The sequence below is a fragment of the Arvicanthis niloticus genome, chromosome X (genome assembly GCF_011762505.2).
Source record: "Arvicanthis niloticus isolate mArvNil1 chromosome X, mArvNil1.pat.X, whole genome shotgun sequence".
Taxonomy (NCBI): Eukaryota; Metazoa; Chordata; class Mammalia; order Rodentia; family Muridae; genus Arvicanthis; species Arvicanthis niloticus.
The window spans coordinates 86067081-86089440 of record NC_047679.1 but is presented as its reverse complement, the minus strand read 5'-3'; the positions used below and the strand labels follow the sequence as shown (position 1 = coordinate 86089440).

Below are 22360 nucleotides of genomic sequence, written 5' to 3'. Positions count from 1 at the left end.
AATCAACCAAGTAATAATAACACCTAGATATGACTCTTCCTTGTTTACCTGCAAAAGCATAAACAGTAAGCTTAGCTGGGTGGGATCTTACCCGGTAGTCACAACTCCCTTAATCAGTTTACCTCCTTGAACACAGAATTTAGCTCTAGTCTACTTCCCAGTGCCCCTTTAATACGTGATCCATATATTTTGTATTTTTTCATTTCTTCTCTTGCTCCTTTTCATTAAAATGTTCTTCATAAAGTCCATCTCCAGTAGATATATGGGGCCTCAAGAGAAGGGATGATGGTACCAACCCACAGTCAAAATTTCTGACCCAGAAGTGTTCCCATCTGTAAGAACTGCAGGGACAAAAGTGGAGAAGAGACTAAAGGAAAGGCAGTCCAGTGAACAGCCTAACTGTTGATCCACCTCATGGGGAGACACCAAGTCCTGACACTATTACTGATGCTATGAGGTATTTACACAGACAGGAGCCTAGTATGGCTCTCCCCAGAAAGGTCCAACAAGCAGCTGAAAGAGTCAGATGCAGATACTTACACCCAACGAATGGACAGAAGCAGGGAACCCCTGTGGTTGAATTGGGGAAAAGCTGTTAGAAGCTGATGACTCCATAGGAAGACCAGCAGTCTCAACTAACCTGGACCCCTGGGAGCTCCCAGACACTGAGCCACCAACCAGGTAGCATACACCAGCTGACATGAGACCCACAATACATATACAGCAGAGATCTCCCTGGTCTGGCCTCAGTGGGAGAAGATGAACCTAATCCTCAAGATATTTGAGGCCCCAGGGCGGGGGGGGGGGGGGTAGGCCTGGTGGTAGCTGAGCATCTTCTCAGGGATGAGGGTGTGGTGGTGGAGGAGGAATGGGATGAGGAACTATGGGAAGGGGGACTAGGAGGTGGCAACAGTTGGATTGTAAATGAATAAAAATAAAAAAGTCACAACTTTAAAAAATAAACTCTGTACCTACTGTAAAAAAATGTCCTTCATAAGAGTGAACTTTAGTAATCATACGGTAGAATTTATACCAGGCTGTTTTGAGACTTCCTTTGTCAAAACAGTTCATCTAAATATCTTTGCCTTAGCCTCAGGCAGACTCTTCAGACAATGGCGAAAGCAGCCATATTCTTCACAAAAATATAAGAACAGTCTCTGAGACACATACTAAAATTCTTCTCCACTGAAACATCTTGGGCCAGGTCTGGACAGTTCAAATCATCCTCACCACTATAATATCTTCTAGATTCCTACTAGGATGGTCCAACATCCACATTCCTCCAAACAAAGACATGGTCAGGCCTATCACAGCAATACCTCACTTCTGGTACCAACTTTTACCTTAGTTAGGGTTTCCATTGCTTCGAGAGACAGCATGACCAAGGCAACTCTTATAAAGGACAACATTTAATTGGGGCTGGCTTACAGGTTCAGAGGTTCAGTCCATAATCACCATGGCAGAAAGCATGGCAGCATCCAGGCAGGCATAGTACTGAAAGAGCTGAGAGTGCTACATCTTGTTCCAAAGGCAAACAGGATAAGACTGGTTTCCAGGCAGTTAGGAGGAGGGTCTCGAAGCCCACCCCCACAGTGATACACTCCCTCCAATAAGGCCATGCCTACTCCAAGAAGGCCACACCTCCTAACAGTGCTGCTTCCCATGGGCCAAGCATATTGAAACCACTATAAGTCTAGGCTTTTTCCTTTGTTTACAAATGCAGATTCAGACATTGTTACTTTCATAAGACTTCACATTTTAACAAAATGGCAGAATTGACATCTGAATGTGCATTTATGACTACAAATCAAAACTCTTTATTATTGTCTATGTATTTGGTCCATAGACACAAATACAGTGTATCCAATGCTGAATTTTCTTCTCCAAGATGACTCTAGTCTGACATTCTCTTAGTTTGGAGCACTTCTGTTTACCAAGTATTAAGCTTAGAACTTTAGAATAAGCTTCTATTTCTTTCTCTCTTTTCCTATCTCCTCACTTCCACCAGTTTGTGTCTGTGTGTGTTTCTCACCACACAACACTTAAAAAAAACTGTCTCAGTCTTCTGTGGTTTAGGGGAACCCCACATCATGTTATTGCTGTCCAATTTAATGGCTTCCCCATTCACCTGTTTGCTTTCATTCATATCTCTGAGCTATGTATCAACCCACCTAGGAATATGCCATGTGGGTATATTATCCAGAGGCCAGTTTTCCGGATGACTATCTTTTCTAAACAGTGGCCTCACATACCTATGAGAAAGTATACGAGTGAAGAAACCACCCTCCCCCAAAATAATTCCAGAGACTGTGCTATGGGAAGGCTTCAGCTGTCATTTAGTTTCTTGGATTATCTAAAGGGATATTAGCTACGTTTATGGTTTTTTTTTCCTATAGTAGGTTTGGCCGCAGCAAGTTTCAAAACGTGCATATTACTGTTAGAGGAATGTCACTTAAAGCTTTGTTACTCCAAGTGTGGATGCCAGACCATCATCATCTGATCACTTGGAAGCTAGAATCTCAGACTCTCTCACCCTACACTTGACCTGCTCAACTAGAATACACATCTTAACAAGATCCCCAGGTAATTTGTGGGAAGATAAAGTTGTAGATGCACCGACTTAAAGCAGATTGGATACTTGAAAACCAAACTACCACAAGTTGGTGGCCATTAAACAGGTTTCCATAAAGTCCCTCAGAGGCATCATTATTAAAAATGTAAGCTCCGCCAACATAAGGTGGTTTATAGTGCTCTTTTAAACAAAAGATTCTATTAGTACCCATTCATTAACATTTTTCTGGTAATTTCTGGTAATGGTAAAAAAAAAACCTGTGATACCAGTTGGGGTTACAGCTAAAATGAGAACTTGCTGTTAACCAGCCATAATCATTTTTATACTTTTCTCTAAACTCATGAAATTGCTTCCATACTAGAAGTAAGCTGAGAACTAGAGAGATTTCTCAGTGGTAAGTACTTACTGCATTAAGCAAGAGGATCTGAATAAAAAGTAGAGCAACTATTCACTCCTATAATCCCAGGGCTGGGGTGGAGGAACAGAGACAGGGGGATTATTGAGCTCTGCCCCCCACCACCCTAGCTCTAGGTTCAATGAAAGATTTTGTCTCAAGGGAATATGTGATAGAGCATGACACCTGATGTCCTCCTCTAGCTTTTGTGCATGCCTTCATGAACATACAACACACACACACACACACACACACACACACACACACATACACACACACACAACCTGAAAGTTGAGGAGTTCCCAAACTTATCACAGAAGTAGCTTTGTTGGTAGAAGATATCACTAGAGATCAAAGTGACCATAACACATCTTAATTTCTTTTATTCTCATATAATGTTTTAATTTAATCTTATGTTACTTGTTGTGCTTAAGGTCTAAACATTAACTCCAAACAAAAACAATGAGCAAATTAAATGACTAGAAATTTTATGGTCTGGGTTAAGAATTTTTAACAAAATATTTCACAAATAAACAATATCTGTATATATGGAAGGGAGAAGACATGTTCCTAGCATTTCAGTTGTGTTTATGTTTTTATTACATTGATCGTGTGGGGGGTAAATGTAGATTTTTATATAAAACCCAAATTCCACTAAATGTGAACTCATACACCCCTATTATGTTTACAACTCACCGTACAAATATTATCTACTGTCACTGTTAAAAGAATCAGCCTATGTTGTGACTATCACAGGAGAGCATACGATAAAGTCTGATGCTTAAGCTAAAGTATAGCAAATGGTAGTAGTAGGAAGTAATAAAACCCACAAGTGGCATGGAAACCCTCTCCTTGATATATACCAGGAGACTCCAAAATATATATCTAGAGAATGATGTGTATATGAATGAATGTGTGTGGTAGTATTACCCATAATGGCCAAAGGGGTGAAAAACCCTAAGAATTCAGTAACTAATGAAAGGATAAACAAATATCAGATATTCATATGGCAGAATATTACTCAACAATGAATAGGCATGAATTACTGGAATTATATACTATGAGTGAACCTTGAAAATATTATGGTAAAGGGAATCTCATTACAAAACCTTTATTGATAATGCTTCTATGATATATCTAAAATAGACAAACCTATAGAGACAAAAAGCAGACTGGTGAATGCATGTGTGAGCTGGAAATGGGAACAGGAATTGACTATCAGTTGGCATGAGGGTATGTTTTCAGATAATTGAATAAGGACTTGAGTTCAAATCCTGGCACCTGTTAACAGGCTGTGTATCCATGCTCCAAACACCTGGAGCTCCACCTCTGGGAGGTCTAACAGCCTTTTCTGGCCCCTATATATGGCACCCCTCACTACATGTATGTATATACTCAGACATGCACACAAATTTTTTTTTTCTAAGTTAAAAATACCTCTCTCACAGAAACAACATGCACAGGGCTTACCTGGGTCTGTGCCGTGTCCTCTGTACATATATTTTAGTACTGTAATGAGACTCCTAAGTGTGTAAACGAGTGGGTCTCTGATAATTGTGCTTGTTCTTGGAGCTTTTATTTTTCTGTCAGATTGGCTTCTTTGTCCAACTTCAATATGATTTTATTTCATAGTTTGTTTTGTTAAAATATAAATTCTTAGATGCAAAAAAAAATACCTCTCTAAAAATGAGCCCCATAAACTTAAACTCTTTGAAAATACCGGAGATACTCACATAGCGTGCATGTTGTCACATAATCAAAGTTTACACTGATTTTGACAGTCATGGTCCTGAGGTGATCTAAGCATCTGCATATTCTTAAAAATTTTAACACGAGAGAAGATATGTTCTGATTCATTAATAATATCCCACCAATCATACAGTCAAAAGAGAAAACTGAAAGAAAGCTTTAAAACATTGAACATGTCATGAATGCTATGAATACAGGTTGGCATCCAGAACCTTTTTATTTTTAATTTTTTTTAGTTTTTTATTCACTTTACATCCTGATTACAGACCCACTCCCTCCTCTCTTCCCCAGACTTGGATAGCCTGGTTAGGCATAAAGAACTGTTAACCATGCATTTTATTACTGATCAGCTTTATTAGTCAGTTTGTTGACACCTAAAACTAATTCACAGTCTGTTCAGTGACATCAGAATAGCAGCTCCTCCCTTTCATATGTAAAGATCACACTAGAGGTTTAGTCTGTACTAATCACATATATCAATGACCATTTATACCCAACGATTCTGCCCTCTCAACAGTAGGTATATTATATACAAAAGTTAGCTAGCACATGAGAGCTAAATTGAACACCAGATGTAATCTTTCATTGGAATATTTTATTTACATTTTATATTTAAAGAGAATCAGTACAAATCGGGGCATATTTACAGCATTTTCAAATCGGTGTACAAGAATGCAATGGTTTCATTCATTATATATTCACCAAACAAAAATACACGTCTGTTCTATTTTTGTCTAAATTCTGTGGGAATTCGCACTGGGAACAAAACTAATGGACAATCCACACAAAGTAGAAATAAAGTGCATCTTTTCAATAGCTCTATTTAACTTTGGTGGTTGAAGCTTCAAACTTTATATTAAGGCACCTGGAGTCCCCCCTCCCCTTGATTCTTTTTCAAACACCAACAAAATGCATCCACAAAATTATAGATATATGGACAGAATTTAAATTTCATGTAATTAGAGACCACAAGGCCAAATGTAAACTCAATTTTCAAAGTCAACATTATTTGGAAACTATTTTCCACAGACAAATTTTACAGAACATTTTCTGTAGATAAAGTCTGCACAGTAAGTAGTTACCAATTTTCTACAATTTATTCAGCTATTACTATTTTCAAATCTGATGGTAGTTTCTATCTTGTGCTTTTGAAAATGTCAAGTTTGAGAAATACTTTACAATATATTTGTAAGAAATTTTTTGTGTCTATAATCTTGTGTGGTGTCACTAACATACTGATCAACCAATTCAGTTCATATTTTTCTGACAAACTATGCTCAACACTCACATCAAATACATACACAGCTTAATTTTAAAATGAAAAGGTTAAAATGAGTATTTTGCTTTAATCTTGTACTATCAACTTAATGCCTAAATTCGCATTGCGTTTTTACAAATTCCAGATCAATATAAGCACCTGGAGACAAACCCTGACACATAGAGCCCAAGCTAAAGTAGTAGTATTATTTAATTATGATACTATCATAAAACAAAGTGATTACAGCTACTCCACAGTTTTAAAGCAACATATTTTTTAATAAGAAAGTTGTTGAAAATGAAAAATCTGACTACTTGTAGACAGTTCTGAATGTTTAAAAATGTTGCTATCACTATCACCAAGAGGAAACTTGCCTATGAAAAACATTATAGTGAGTTTGTGGAAAACGGTACTGGGTTAAATATGTTAAGCCATTTAACTATAGTATAATATAAGTCACCTCAGTACTTTCAGTATCGTTCTTGTTTTACATTTACCCAGTTCATTCATAGTAAACTAGGCCCTGATTGGCAGTCCTGTTGTTACTAACGGGTCAAGTTTTCTATTGACACAGGTTTTTAAGATTTAACTTCTCGAACAGCTGTCTCTTGACCAGGAGTTTCATCTTCTTCAAAGGTCGGGTTGTCAACATGGGGAACAACATCCACAGCCACAGAGTTTGCTTCATGGTTTACCAGCTGTAGATTTTCATCTGGACACAGAAGTAAAAATGTTAGCATGATAGTACCTTTCTTTCCTTCCAAGGCAGAAGTCTGAACACATTTCCAAGAAGGCTTCCTTATTCAATGCCATCATATTCTGATGATTATACCAATGATTACACCTTAATACTATGTGACTTTTTTTTAAAAAATTCAAGTGTGAGATTCCCCCCCCCCCCACCCTGTACTCATAGCACTCAGGGGTAAAGCATAAGAAGTCCTGTGCCTTCCAGGATAGTGTGAGTTACACAGTACATTTCAGGCTGGCCTAGGCTACAGTGTAAGATTCTATCTAAAAAAAATCATAATTTATATTGTTTCCCTTAAGGCATTTTTGGCATTATTGATTTATGATTCTTTTTTTAAATTTATGTGCTTTTACCTAAAATATAAACTCATTAAGGGCAAAAGTTACCATCTTTTGCATTCTTTCATTTCTAGATATAGCAGGTCTTAAACCTGGGTGCACACTACTATCCCTTTGGCTATTTGAACCTAACTGTATAGTAAACAGAATACATAATCATCCTAGAAGAAAAAAGGTTGGTGATGAACAAAATGACACCAAAGTAACTTCAAGCCATATGGCTGAAAGAAAATGGATTGTACAGTAGTTGCTAAAGAATTGAAAGGTCAAGTAAATATATTTTGGATAAGGGAAGCCTTTCTCCTTTCACTGTCACTAAAAGGAATCCCAAGTAAGGCCAGGAGAATAATCTTGAATGAGCCGAGTGGTGTGCAGCTGTAATGACATACATCCAGCAGTAGAAACTCAGTGTCTTCCAGATAAGAGGGAGAGGAACAAAGAGGGACTGTGGAAGTAAACATGTATCTCCTAGCCTTGTTCTTTGAAAGAATTGATTGCAATAACCGCCCCATGACACAATAAGTGAGTGTGCCTAGTGCCCATATCTTGGTTTTGATATAGTGATCTCTAAGGGAAGAACTCTTACAGAAATGGCAGATTCTGGGACAGAGAGTATGTAAGATTAACCAAGACTCTAGCCTAAGTGTTAGCAAACTACATCTCGAAGAGCCAGAGCCACAATTCAGAGTGCTTTTCACTGTGCATACATGGGATGCTCAATGGCCCAGGCACATATCCAGCCAAGGACTGTCTTATCTGGCCTCAGTGGGAGAGGATGCCCTTAATCCTGTAGAGACTTGATGTGCCAGTGTGGGGGCATACCCGGAGGGGGCACACTCTCAGAGGAGAACTGGATGGGGGATGGGGTGAAGAGCTCTGCAAAGGGGGACTGGGAAGGGGGCAACATTTGGGACTTAAATAAATAAAATAATTCATTTAAAAGAATGCTTTTTACATTTCAAAAAAAGTTTTCAAAACCAACCAACCCCTCCCTAAAGAGACACACAGAAAGAATATGCAACAGAAACATATGTGGCCTTCAATCCGTAAATATTTACTGCCTGGTCCCTTAAAGGGGGGCGGGGGGCAACCCAAGACTGAAAACATGCTATGGTAACAGAAAGTACGGAAGTCAAAAGAATAAAAAATACAACCTAACCAAGATTCTGAGGACAGAACTGGGGACCTTATGAGCAATGGACAAATCATGGAACTAACAAAGAATGAAAGAAGTTCTATGATCTCACTGTACTATAAATAACCCAACAAAATGGAAAAGGAATGGCTCCCCCTAACATTTGAAAATTAATATGTGTGGGAAGAATGACAGAATTACAAATCACTATTTGGTGAATAATTATAACAGGAAGTATCAATTGTTGTGAAAGTTGGCCAGGAAAGGAACCACAAAAAACAAGATACGTGCATAGTTTCTAAGCATCTATCAAAAAAGATATTCAGTAATTACAAATGGAAAATAGTAACTTTAAAGGGAAGAATTTGGCAGACAAAACCCTTAACAAGTGAACCAAGTTAAGATCATTTGTAATGAGAACATTGTGTACCTCATAATATGTGCTGCTGACTGGGACACAGCATCCACTTCTCTGGCATTCTTACCAGAAATGGACAGTGATTTAATTATCATGAAGCAGCAGACAAGTAAAGGAACATTTTATAAACTAACAGAAAAGTAACATTCAAAAGTATCAACCTCATGAAAGGCAAATATTAAGAAATGTCCATAGACTGGAGATATGAAGAGACATAAAAGTAAATAAAATGTGGCATCTTGAGACAGAAAAGGGACATGCATGGGCCAACTGCTCAAGCTGAACAAGGTCTCTAGTAAATATTTCATCAACTCATTTCCTAGGTTCCATATAAGTATACGGGTATATAAAATGTTCACATTTACAGAGGCCAGGAAATGGTAGATGAGTATTCTCTGTACGATTATTGAAATGTATTTTCTTAGTCAATCTGAAGTTATTTCAAAAGTAAAATAAAAACTACCTGAAATCAATTAGGCACCATCCATCATGAATTCTGATTTAATTGCTCTAAAGTGCTTTTTATATGCCATGCTTTTTACAATTTTAATTTAATTTATCTTGTACTTGTTCACTACCTCCTACTCACTGCTCCCCTCCAGGTCACTCCCTCCCACAATCCTTTCCCCCTCCGCCCTCCCCTTCTCCTCTGAGTGGGTCAGGGCTCCCATTGGGTATCTCTCCCCACCCTTTAGGCCATGATTTTTTTTTTAAATTTTCTCCATGTAATTCTGACATACAGCTAGGTTGACAACCAGGGGTCTTATTGGATGTACTCTCAGTGCGGTCCTGCACCAGGAAATCTGTTAGGCTCCACTCAAAACCCACTAAGTCAACAAAGCCTCTGGGAAATTAGGTCTGTAGTTAACTTTGAAGACTAGTGTACTAACAGGACTGATCTCAATGATGTGCTACATAGATGAAGTAAATATGCATTTGCAACGTTATAAATATCAACTTTCATTGTAATTATCAGCGACAAATATGCAAGATCACCAAACCAGCAATATACACAGACCAGACTAAATTATAATCTAAGTGGTCATTTTTTTTTCAAGACAAATTTACATATTTCAGGCAGCAGGTTGTGCTGAGTAGAAAACAGGTTAATATAAGATGCTCTAGAGGAACTAAGAGCTGTCTGAAACAATTTAGTTCTTAAAAGGCATTAATAGAAATTCTTGGTTGTGGATACTTAAGTGAAATAAAGGCCTCTCCAAGAGGCAGAGAGGCAAGTCTTGAAAGGCAGAGCAGGTGTCAGACTGAGAAAGTTACTATGGAATGGCATAGGGATCCATAGGGAACTCACACTGCAGCTATGTATGGAAGATTAGAAATTAGGGGGACAGAACTGAGAAAATAAACTGAACCAGCAGGAAAGAGGGAGTGAAGAAGCTAGGGAAGGAGCATCCTTAAGGCCTTAAAGTGGGTACCACTGTCATTCATCCAGGTAAGGATGCAGGTAGAGCATGGGTCATTATTTCATTTGCTATTTAAATGATCTATACAGTCACTTCTGCTTCCCCACCTTCCTAAGCAACCCCTACACAAACTGAACACAATCAAGTAGGATGGGATATTTATATATATAAAAAAAAAACCTAGCACAAATTAAATTATCTTTTATCTTCACCGAATTCTATTACCATACCATTATGGGAATACAAGATCATCAAGACCAAAAAACAACGACTCTGTATTACATGTAGAACAATTAAGATTCCTATGAGCGTGCTCAAGGAAATGTCTGGAGATTAGGTTGCAAGAAATGCAAAGTTGGCTTTGACATAGTTGTGTGCCTCGTGACATCTTCAGGAATGATATCTCTGGCACTGATAAAGCCACAGAGGGCAAAGGTTTATGTCATGGGAAGCTGAAATGTTCACAAGCTATTGTAGTAATTCATTTCCTCCACTTTTATGCTAACATTGGGTTACTTCAAAGTAAGGACGGAGGGAAAACTTTCAAACCAAGAAAAACAGAGCTACCAGGCAAGAGGATCAGGGAAATTCAAGGCCAGTGTGAGCTACATGAAGACCCCGTCTCAAAAAAGACAAAAACTGAACACACATTCAAAAAAGCAGATTCCCAGCTCCCTGGAATTGTTGAAGGTAGGCAGATATGATTTTTGGTAATGCTTAAACTAAAATGTAGTTCATTTCCCATAAAAATGTAATCTTTAACTGTATAATTCAACTAGGGGTGTAGCTGAATTGCAGTATGCACGTGGCTCTGGTTTCCATGGCCAATAATGCAAAAAAGAAAATATATAGTTTAAAGGGTTTTGTTTAAACCACAAAATTTTGCAATTATCACCACTACCTAATTTGATTATTATTTTTTTTTAAAATAGAATTACTTAGTTTCTGTATATGAGTGTTTTGCCTGAATGTATGCATATGCACCATGGTACTCTCAGAGGTCAGGGGAAGCTAAAGCCATGGGATGCCCTGGAACTGGAGTTACAGATGCTTATGAACCATCATGTGGACGCTAAACAACTCAAAATTGCTGCAAGGAGTGCTCTTAACTACCGAGCCATCTCTACAGCCTCTACCTAATTTTAGAATATTTCTGTCTCTCCTAAAAGAAATCCCTTACATACTGGCAGTCATTCATCCACCATCCTTATCCTTGGACTGTAGCAACCATGAATCCTTCTACCTCTGCCTCCCAAGTGCTCTAATTACAAGCATGAGTTGCCATGTTTTGCACATCATTCCTTTTTTATTGTTGCTGTCTTTGTTTATGTTTTTGAATAGGGATCCCACTGTGTAGCCCTAGCTGTCCTGAAACTTACAATGTAGACCAGGCTGGCCCTGAACTCACAGAGACTAGCTTGCTTCTGCCTGAGTTCTGGGATTAAAGCTATGTACCACTATGCCTGGCACCTTCTGTTATACACATATACCAAATTTTGTTTATTTGCTTGTCAGTTAAGAGACAAGTCCTTTCTACTTAGGTGCTATTAGGAACAATACTGCTGGGACCACTCATGTGCTAGTTTTGTGTGGGCATATGCTTTCACTTATCTTGGCAAAATAAATACTTAGCAATGGAAAAAAAAAAGAAAAACACTGAGAGAGTGAGGTTAGAGAAAGAAAAAATAATTTATATGGAGATTTGATATTTTTAGAAGCAACAAACAACCTCCAAACATTCCCATTCATGTAAAATTACTAAACTGTAATAATAATTTCACATGAATTCCAAATAACATGTTCAACCTGAGTGTCTAACAATTGATTCATGTCCTAGAAAAGTCAACAGGTGGCAGTACATACCATTGTTCAACCTAGTTTTCTATCTGCAAAATGGATTTCTGAGAAGATGGGCAGAAGTCTAGCTTTTGTAAATCAAATTACTCTATTATTTCCAGAGCCATTTATTCTACATTCTGATTTATCTGCAATAAACAATGGCTTCTAAAGTTTAAAGTTGTTCTTTTGCCTCAGTAAGGAGTCGATTAGCCAACATTTAAATGGCCCAGGGTATTTTCCAACAAAACTCTCCTTTTGTGAATAATCCCAATTCCTTCTGCATGTCATCTATTTTTAGGAATACTTGAATATGTATGTTCTCTTTGAATATGCATATACTCTATGGCAGGAGTGCATCTTTTACTGTGCCATTTTAAATAGAAAAAAAACTTGAAATGGCATAGAATTAAATGAAACAACTACTAAAAAGCAAGAATCCATGGCCAGGTGTATGGTCCACAGTGGATTACGTGTATGAGCCCACCGCCCTTCAGTACTGTGCTTACTTGCTGATTGCGCATGTTCCTCCAGAGGTGGCTCATCTGCTCCCTGTACTGAAGCATATCCAGATGATGCAGTCTCACTGCGATTGTCCTCTTCATGGGGCGAGGCAGTATTAGATGCTTCATTAGAAACAGGAACTTGCAAAGACACTGACCCATCTTCAACATCCACCTTGGGAAAGCATTTGAGCAAAATAAGACGTTTGGAGTACGTGTATCACATTGACATGATTATGATGTTTTCATTGGTGATAACTTATAGAAATATTTCTTAGCCTCATAAACTTCTAATCCATTTTCATGATCACAAAAATCTCTTGCTGGCTCCAGTCATAGTAGCTGGGGCATGAATTGGCTCTACCAATGGGATATATATGTCTTCATTTGGCTGATGCCTTCACCTCAAAATATAATTGCTGGTACAAAGTAGGGACTCAGTAGACATTAATGTCTGTTATTCTGTCACAAAACAGAGCTGAGCATTGCTCTCATCTGCACATTTCTGTTAAGTTAAAAAAAAGATCTTATTGAGTTGATATTTATTGTATCTTGAAGATAAGTTTTTCATTTACCAAATATAAAATTATAATTTTATTATGCTTCCTCAAATTAGCTAACATGGTCATTAATGACAAACTTGATAATTGTAATAATGACAAGGTTAAAACAGAAAAGTAGATTTAAAAAATTGGTAGTTTATATAGCTATCAGTTCTAATTATGATCCAAATAATAAGTACATTTGAAAAGAAGGAAAATAGGTCAAAGATGGGAGGAATCTCCATGTGTCTATGAAAGAAATATGCCTAGTTTTAGGGATAAACTATGATTTGCACATTACCTACCCAGAGAGAGAGGGATGCTATTTTCAGGAATGCCCAGGCATATAAATACCACACTCCTGAAGTTCCTTCATAGAAAGAGTATAGCAACATTTACCTCAATTCCGAGAGCTTTGAGAATGTCACACTTGCACATGGGGCAAGTCCTGTGTTCTAAAAGCCACGGGTCCACACATGTCTTATGGAAAATATGACTAATGAAGAAGAAAAGAGATAATTTAGTTATAAGATGTGAAACAGCAACAACACTTTGACATACACACACATACACAGAGAGAGAGAGAGAGAAAGAGAGAGAGGAGAGAGAGAGAGAGAGAGAGAGAGAGAGAGAGAGAGAGAGAGAGATTACACTTAGCCTTTGCATGGATATCTTTTTCTCCCTTTAAATATGCCATTAATAAAAGAGCCACAAGAATACATTTTGGGTATTTCATAATACAGAGCTCTTAAATGTAGCCCCATCACTCTAGCCTCAAAAAGCAATTTTTAATATTCATAACTTGACAATGGCTACTGCTACATGATTTAAGTCTGTTGGTATTTCAAATGTTTTAATATTAAAAGTTATCAGTTCCCTACTCTTAAAATGGAATCACAATTCTCAGCAACAGAATAATGCTATAGTACTGAGTACAACACAGTGTCAATGCTTTAGGCAAGGAAATATGCTCCAAGAATGTCACTATTAGTTGAGAGAAAATAGCCTTCCAAAGGAGTAAGTTTTTTAAAAAATCTAAAGAGTTAAGATTTCAAAATAGGGCACCAAGATGATTTTATTTTTTTCTCAATGGAAATAATAGAATGAATTTAAAATAATCAAGTATTAAACACACACACACACACACACACACAGAGAGAGAGAGAGAGAGAGAGAGAGAGAGAGAGAGAGAGAGAGAGAGAGAGAGAGAGAGAGAAAGAGAGACTGCTGACTAGGTTTTTTAGTTTCCTGCAGAGAAAACAAATTGTTGAGAACAAACTGTACTGGATTTTAGTGATAGATCAATTTTGAAGCATTCAAAATAGTTTTCCTTCATCATGTTAATTTTAATTTTGGGGATATTATTTTTACAGGTATAAGAAAAGATGAAACTTACTTGCAGGTTAGGATGCGCACCAAATCATTTGGCTTATAGAGCTCGATACACACAGCACAGCTATCTCCATCAGGACCAATTTCCTGTGAATAAAGAGTTAAGGTGACTCAAACAAGAAAAAAGTTTCAGTGGTGATTTAAGTTTGACACTTTGAGGAAGTAAAATAATAAAGTCAACAAAATAAAGAAAGAACAAAGTAAATCATGCAGTACTAAATTCAACTCTTTTTTTCTGACTCTAGAATTCATAGAAAGCCATTTGTAGGTTTTATGGTTATGTTCTCTTAAAAAAGGTATAATTAATTTACAGTCCTATATGTTCTGAAAAACATATGCAGTGATCTCATTCCCACCACAATCAAGGTATAGAATAGTGACATTATACCAATAGACCAAGCCATAGCCCCTTAGTAACTAAGTCTTCCTCTCATTCGCAACCCCTGCCAATAACTGATATATTTTCAATTTCTATAGTTTAGGCTTTTTATAATAATGCCATATAAATAGAATCATGCACTACATCTAGCTTTTGAGAGCCAGTTCCTTCACAAAGCCTTTGATATTCACGTATGTTATTGTAGGTAGCACTAGGACTGTCTTACCCTTTTATTACTAAATTTTATTCCATGATATGAATATTCCACAGTTTATGGATTTGGATTCTTTCCAGTTTAAACAATTTTTAATAACTATTTCTAAGAATTTAATGGGAATATAGGGGTTTTCTTCCTTTATGGCAAATAGCTAGTATAGTAAGTGTATTTTTAACTTCATAGGAAATTACTCTGTTTTGCAGGGAAGTTATGATCATTTAGTATTACCACAAGAAGATACATAAGAATTCCAAAGGGTGTACATATTCACCAGGTCTTGGCTTTTCCAGTTATTTTTACTTTTAGACAGGCTAATGAATGTCTACTAGTCTCATGTGTGGTTCTAACTTTGTATTTCTCTAATGACCAGTGGCATGGAGTATCCTTTTCTATACTTCTCAGCCTTATGTTCCTTTGATGAAATGTCTATTTATCATACTTATTATACTGCTTAATTTTAAAGAAATGTTGTTATTTCTGTGAGCTACCAAGTAGAAGCTTGGAATTGAACCCAGGACTTCTGTAAAAGCAGTAAGGGCTCTTAAACTCTGAACCATCTCCTGAGTTCATGTTTATTCAAAGTAATAAGCACATATAATATTAGGTTTCATTATAGTATTTTTATTCGGTTATTTTTATTTTATGTGTATGAGTGCCCGGATGAATGTGTGTATACCATGTGCCAGAAGAGAGTGTTGGATCCTCTGGGACTGGAGTTACAGATGATTGTGAGCTACCATGTGGGTGCTGAGGATTGAATGGGTCCTGTGGAAGAGCAGCCAGTGCTCTTAGTCACTGAGTCATCTCTGTGCCTCCTCACTGTGGAATTTTAAATTTGTTTTGTTGTTGCTATGTCTTCCCATATGCTCTACCATCGCCCTGACCCCTCTTGTACCACTATGCTCCTCCCCCATAACCTCCTTTCTTCTTCATACTGCATGTTTGCATCTATATTTTTATTTGGTGACTCCTGTTGTTATGGGTCAAAAGTTCTTTATATTCTAACTAGAGTCGTTTAATAAATAGGTGGTTTAAAAATATTTTCTCCAAGACTGTACCTTACATTTTTCTTCTTTAAAAACTGTCTTTCAAATAACAGAAAATACACTCTCATTCTCTCTCTCATTCTCTCTCTCTCTCTCTCGCTCGCTCGTTTTGCTTATTTGTTTGTTTAGTTGATACAGGGTCTCACTATGTGGCCCTGGCTGTCTGGGAATTTGCTATGTAGAGCAGGTTGGCCTCACACTTAGAGACATCTATGCCTCCCAAGTTCTGGGGTTAAAGGATATGCTCTACCAAGTCCACCAAGAATTAAAATTATTTTTATCTTTATTTTACTTTATATGCATGTAAGTTTTAACTTTTTGTATGTCTGTGCACTGTGTGCATGTCTGGTGCCTGCAGAAGCCAGGACAGAGCATCAGATCTCCTGGAACTGGAATTACAGATGGTTGTGAGCCACCCATAAGTATTAGAAATTAAACATGGGGTCCCGAAAGAGGAACTGGTGCCTTAGATCCATCTTACCAGCCCCCCTTAAATTTGACAGTCAAATTCCACATTTTCTCTGTGGACTCGTTTTTGGTGTCATACACAAAACCTATTAATATAAAAATATTAGTATATCCCATAGAATGAATTTTTTTCTCCAAAGGATTTATTAGCTGTATATTTAGGCCTATATTTTTTTTTCATTTAATTTTTACACTGTATAGATAATGGGAGTATTTTTATAATTGATACTGTGCTGTGTGGTTTTATATCAACTTTATATAAGTATAATTTTGGAAGAAGGAATCTCAATAGAGAAAACACTCCCACCAGATTGGCTGGTAATGCACTTTCCTGATTGATGGTTTATATAAGGAGGGCATACCTCACTGTGGATGGGGTCTCCCTGGTCTGGTAGTACTGGTTGTTATAAGAAAGCATGTTAAGCAAGCCAGTAAGCTCCTACATGAGTTTCTGCCTCCAGGTTTCTGCCTTGATTTTCCTCAGTGATGGACTGTGATATAGAACCGTAAAGTGAAATAAACCCTTTCCTCCCCAAAATGCTTCGGTTCATGTTTTAATCAGTTCATTACATTCTGGTTTCATTATTCATAAAAAATAAACTGGCCAGTCATCTGTTGGTCCATTTCTGGATTCTATTCTGTTCATTCATTTATTGGTCTAGCACTTTTACACTCCCACAGATGCAGCCTTGAAATAATTCTCAAAATTGGAAGGGGTGTGAATTACTATTTGAAGTTTTTCCTTTTTTTACACCACCCTCCCCCACCCTTCATATTTAGACAAGGTCTTTCTATGTAGCTCAGGCTGAACTTGAACTTGCAATCCTTCAACGTCAGCTTGCTAGGTGCTAGAATTGAAGGCATGTACCAGCACTGTCCAACCCAGTCTAGGATCAGTCATGTGAATGTTCTTAGTGCTTGAGAGAACATTCCAAGAAAGCGAGAGTCTTGTGACTTCAGTTTTTTTCAAAACATAGACTTGTTCTTGGAATATGGTTTCATGCTCCACCCAGGTGTAGCAGATAGGACTGAATTTGCATTAAAGCCTTCATTATTCCTTGCTGTTCTGATTCCATTAAATGTCCATATGTTTCAGTAGAAAATGTCTTTGCTATACGGGGCTTGTCCTTGTAATTGCCTACTGCTTAAAGTCATGAGAACGTTACTCATCTGGCTATTCTTAACCCTCAGAATATAAATTTTCTGGTTCTCTGAAGAAAGTTGGCTATTGCATGAGACTAGTCAAGCTTATTTATCCGACTCCATTCTCCCAGGTCCCACCACCTCTAGAGCAGTGTCCAGGACATTCATCATCCACCGCTCTTATTCGAAAGGATTTTGGTTTTGTTGATTGTTGAACTTCTCCAATATTTTCTTGTGAAAATTTTTGTTGAAACTATTGTCTAACCCATAGGTTAGTTTAAGATGAACTGACACCTTAACAATGAACTTTTTGATCCACAAACATAATACACATCTCCATCTCTTTAGATTTTTCTTTGATTTTTTTTTCTCCATACTTACAATTGAACTCAGCCTCAAGGATGCAAAGCCAGAGCTCCAGCTCTGGGCTCCAATTTCTTTCATTGTTGTTGTACAAATTTTAGCATGTAAATATAATTTTATATATTTTTAATATTTATAGCCAAGCACCTAATGCTTCTGATGGTGTTAGAAACAGCAAATCTTTCCTTCACTAAGTCCTGCCAATTCTTTTGTGGATGTCTTTCCTCACTGATGTCTAAAATGAACATTCAAACAAAGTTGTCCTGAAGCACTATATTAGTTTTCTATCATTGCCATCACAAATTATGATCCCATACAAGCTTACAGTAATAGAATGGCTTATTACCTTTCATGGCAGTCAAGAAATAACCGAGGTGTTAGCAGTTCTTACTGTGGGCTTCAGGGAACGTACCTGTAATTACTTTTCCTAGCTTTGAAAGAATCCTGGCATTCCCTGCTTCATGGCCTTTTCTTTGAACCACTCTGCCTTTTTTATCCCATTGCCACGTATGGTGATCAAATCGCTTCCTTCCTCTAGCTTATATGGATTCTGATTATATTTAGGACTTGTCTAAATAATCCTGGATGACCTCATTCTCAAACTTCCCATTGCTGCAGTTTTGTTCTGCCAGATAATAATATTCACAGGTGCCGGTGATTAGTATGTAAGGTACAGTTGGGGGCCATTGTACAGTCTAATTTCAGTATTGAATAGAATTTTAATACTCAATGAGGTATATAAATGGCAATGAAAAGACATTTGGACAATTGGCATTTAGTTTGAACAATGGTTTGGTAGTATTGCTTTAAAAGTAATAGAAGTACCTTGTCTCCTTGTTTCAAGGTGCGCAGCTGAAGCCTTCCAATAGCTTTTTTAGCATCTGCCTTTAACTGCCTCTGTGATTAAAAAAAACAGAGATTAGAAGACATATTTTTAGAAGAAGTATGATTTTTAAAAGTGATTTAATAGCCATCAGTAAAAGTTACTATCTAAATCAAAATTTAGAGATTATAATCTGTGGCTGGCGAGATGACTCAGCAAGCATAGAGGAGCTAAGCCTGAGGCCCAGCACTCACGTATAAGCAAGGCGTCACAATGTGGGACTCTAATCCCAGCATTGAGGAGGCAGAGACAGGACGATTCCTGAGCCTCCGCAGCCAGTCAGTCTAGTTGATTCAGTGAGCTCCAGGTTCAGTGAAAGACTGTATCAGAGAGTAAGGTGAAGAGAGCAACTGAGGAAGACACATGTCTTTGACCATTGGCTTCCATATGCATGTATGGCTGCAGGCAGATATAACATGTATGTGTGTGTACACAAATATTTTTAATTTAAACGTTTTATACAATATATTTTGATCACACTCTTTCCTTGCTTCCAACTCCTCTCAGATCCTCCCCACCTCCCTACCCTAACTTCATGTTCTCCCTCCCTCCCTCCCTCCCTCCCTCCCTCTCTCCCTCCCTCCCTCCTTCCCTCCCTCCCCACTCTCAAAAGAAAACAAAACAACACAAAAAGTCAGAACAATAGAATAATGCTAGTAAGGATACAAACAAAAAACACAGAGTCTGTTTTGTTTTAGCGATGTACTCCTGGATATAAGGCCCGCCCTTATGTGTGGTTGATATACCCAGTGACACTCTATTGGAGGAAACTGAATTTCTCTTTCCCAGCAGGTATCAACAACAAATAGCTTCATGGCACACATACACAAATTAATTAACCATAATACATATTCCCTTTAACTGATATCAAACATGATCTTCCAATTTTCTTATCTTCCAAAGTTCTTACTGCAACTTTTTTCTTTTTTTGTTTTTTTAAAATGTATTTACTTTACATCCCGATTACTCCCCACTCTAACAGTCCCCCCAGCCCACAGGACCCCTCCCCTTCTCCTCTGAGAAGGTGTAGGACCCTAGGTATCCCCTTACCCTGGCACATCAAGTCTCTGAAGGGCTAGGCACTTCTCCCACTGAGGAATGGATTCCAGACAGGCAACAGCATTTGGTATAGCCTGCTCCAGTTGTTCAGGCCCCACATGAAGGCCAGGCTGCACATCTGCTACGTATGTATGTTCACAGCTATGTGGGGCCATCCACAAGAGCAGTGGCTCCCAACCTCCCTAATGCTGCGACCCTGTAATAACAGTTCCTCATGTTGTACTGTCCCCCAACCATAAAGTTATTTCATTGCTACTCCATAACTCTAATTTTGCTACATTTATGAATCCTAATGTAAATAAACATCTGATGTGCAATTCCCATAGGGATTGCTAACCACAGGTTGAGAACCACTGTACTAGAGTACCGTGTGTCTACCAGGGGTAAACCCGTAAAGAAAACTGACATTCCGTTCCAAATACCCATCAACTGTTAATAGTTCCACTTGGGGTGTAGTTTTCCACCCCTTCCTCCTCCTCCATGCAGGCATGCTGACTCTTTTGCAGGTAATCAATTGCTTGTGAGCCCCAGTGCAGTGGTTGTATTATGTCCAGAAGATACTGTTTTGCTCCAGGCCTCTGCAACATCTGGCCCTTATACTTTTTTTTTGCTCCCTCTTTTAAGATATTCCCTGAGCCTTGGGATTATTCCCTGTGATACAGATGTCCCATTTATGTCTGAGTATACCGGAGACACTTTGTTCTCTGTACTTTGACCAGTTGTGAATTTCAGTGGTAACTCCTGTCCACTGCACAATGACACTCCTTTGATGAGGACTGAAAATAGCACTGATCAATGAGTATAGACTTATGAATTTAGAAGACAGTTTGATACTATATCAATTTAGCAAAAATACTAGTAATAGCTCCACCCCCTGGGTTCTTGGCCAGATTTATAGTACCAGACATTAGTTTCTCATGTAAAATGGACCTTAAATCCCCAAATTACTGAAACTTACTGTGTTTCCCTACTTTTAAAAACAGCATCCCTGGGACCATAATGGTAAAAAACAGTATGCCTCTCTTCCAAATGGATTCAGATGCTATGAATTTTTGAAGCAATTTTCCTATTTTCAAGCTCAGAGTACACTTTCACCAATTTCTTTTCTGAAATGGGTCTTGTTCGAACAAAAGTGCACAGAATTTGAATTCAAATGGACCCAGATTAAAAATCTGATTTTGTCATTGATGAAAGAATAACACTAATAACTCACTGAAGTATTAAGCTTACTTTTCTATAAAATGAGGAAAATAACCTTTGCATATTTAATATTAGAAAAACCCATTGCTTATAACCAATTTTGTCTAGGAAAGAGGATGGATTCCAAATTGTTTCACTGAGCACGGATCTAAAATGAGTCTGGATATTCAACATCAAAGCAAAGTTCATATAGGGAGTGAAACAAAAGACTGAAATATTCTGCATAATTGAGTCAGAAATCATATTATGAAGCAGATGACCCTACACATTAAGAAAAGATTGCAAAAAATGGAATCACTGGCAGACTGTCTTGCTTTTATGCAGTTTGAATTGGCTACAGGAAAAAATAAGACATTTGGTCTTAATTCGGTGTAATGTTGCAAATAAATCCTTTCTTTTTTTTCAGAAACAAACATCTATATTTTATTTAAGAATGTCTCAGGTGAACATACTGTATATGTAAACTGAAGTCCAAATAGCTTACACATCCAGGTAGAAGTTGTGCGGACTCAAGAGCATTGCAGCAAGACTTAGATGACACACAATCATATTCTGAGTTGCAATCCTATTTTTAGTTGAAAAATGAATAAACTTAGCAGAAATTTACCCAACAATGGGTGTGAGAGTTCATTATGAGAATAAAAAGAGCTTTTCTACCCTGTTCCCCTGCCCCCACCCCACGCAGGGTCTCTTCCCCAGCAAGGTTTCCAGCTCACACACAGCTTCACAGAAATTAGATATAATGCAAATAAAATACCTAACATGGTGCCTGACATATCATAGATACTCCATAAAACATTTAGTAAATAGAAATATAAACTAAGACTTATAAATGAGTGCCGCTGGACACAGGTAAAATATCTGTGACTATTCCAGACAGTATTTTGAAAGAAAGTAATCCATAGTAGGGGTACATAAAGAATGTCCTCAATGCCCAAAGATGTATCCTATATATCACTTTTGAAATATATTTGACTTAAAGCTAACAAAATTACTAGCCAAATTCCTTTTCTTCTATCACAGGAACAGCAAAATCCTCGATCAGATTGCTCCTTGACCAGTAAATATAGATCAGGAGAAGTAACTAATGCTGCTGCAAATGAAAGTAAAGGCTGAGATAATAAAGAGAGCTTGATCTTTGTATTCCTAGAGTCTAGTCCAATAAAACTATCTATAATTCAGCTGTTTTCTGATAGTTCCCCAGTTTCTTGAGCCTATAGGCTGTCAAGCCATGTTCCTTTCACTAGGTGAACAAGTAGGACCCACAGGCCTGTCTGTGGCTCAGATTTCTAA

The 22360-nt window shown here is 37.7% G+C and overlaps 1 protein-coding gene across 2 annotated transcripts in view; it reads right to left on the bottom strand.

Annotated features, from left to right (window-relative positions):
* Positions 1-5290: 5290 nt before the first annotated feature.
* Rnf128 (ring finger protein 128) overlaps positions 5291-22360 on the bottom strand; it is a 102326-nt gene continuing 85256 nt past the window's right edge. Inside the window, exons 3-7 of one of the 2 annotated variants that reach the window (XM_034484688.2) lie at positions 18751-18822; positions 14314-14396; positions 13317-13413; positions 12382-12550; positions 5291-6685 (exon numbers count right to left, since the gene is read on the bottom strand). In XM_034484688.2, coding sequence (XP_034340579.1) covers positions 6552-6685; positions 12382-12550; positions 13317-13413; positions 14314-14396; positions 18751-18822 — 555 coding nt within the window. In that variant the 3' untranslated portion in view covers positions 5291-6551. The remainder of the gene's footprint in view (positions 6686-12381; positions 12551-13316; positions 13414-14313; positions 14397-18750; positions 18823-22360) is intronic. The other variant, XM_034484689.2, reaches the window with a different exon arrangement.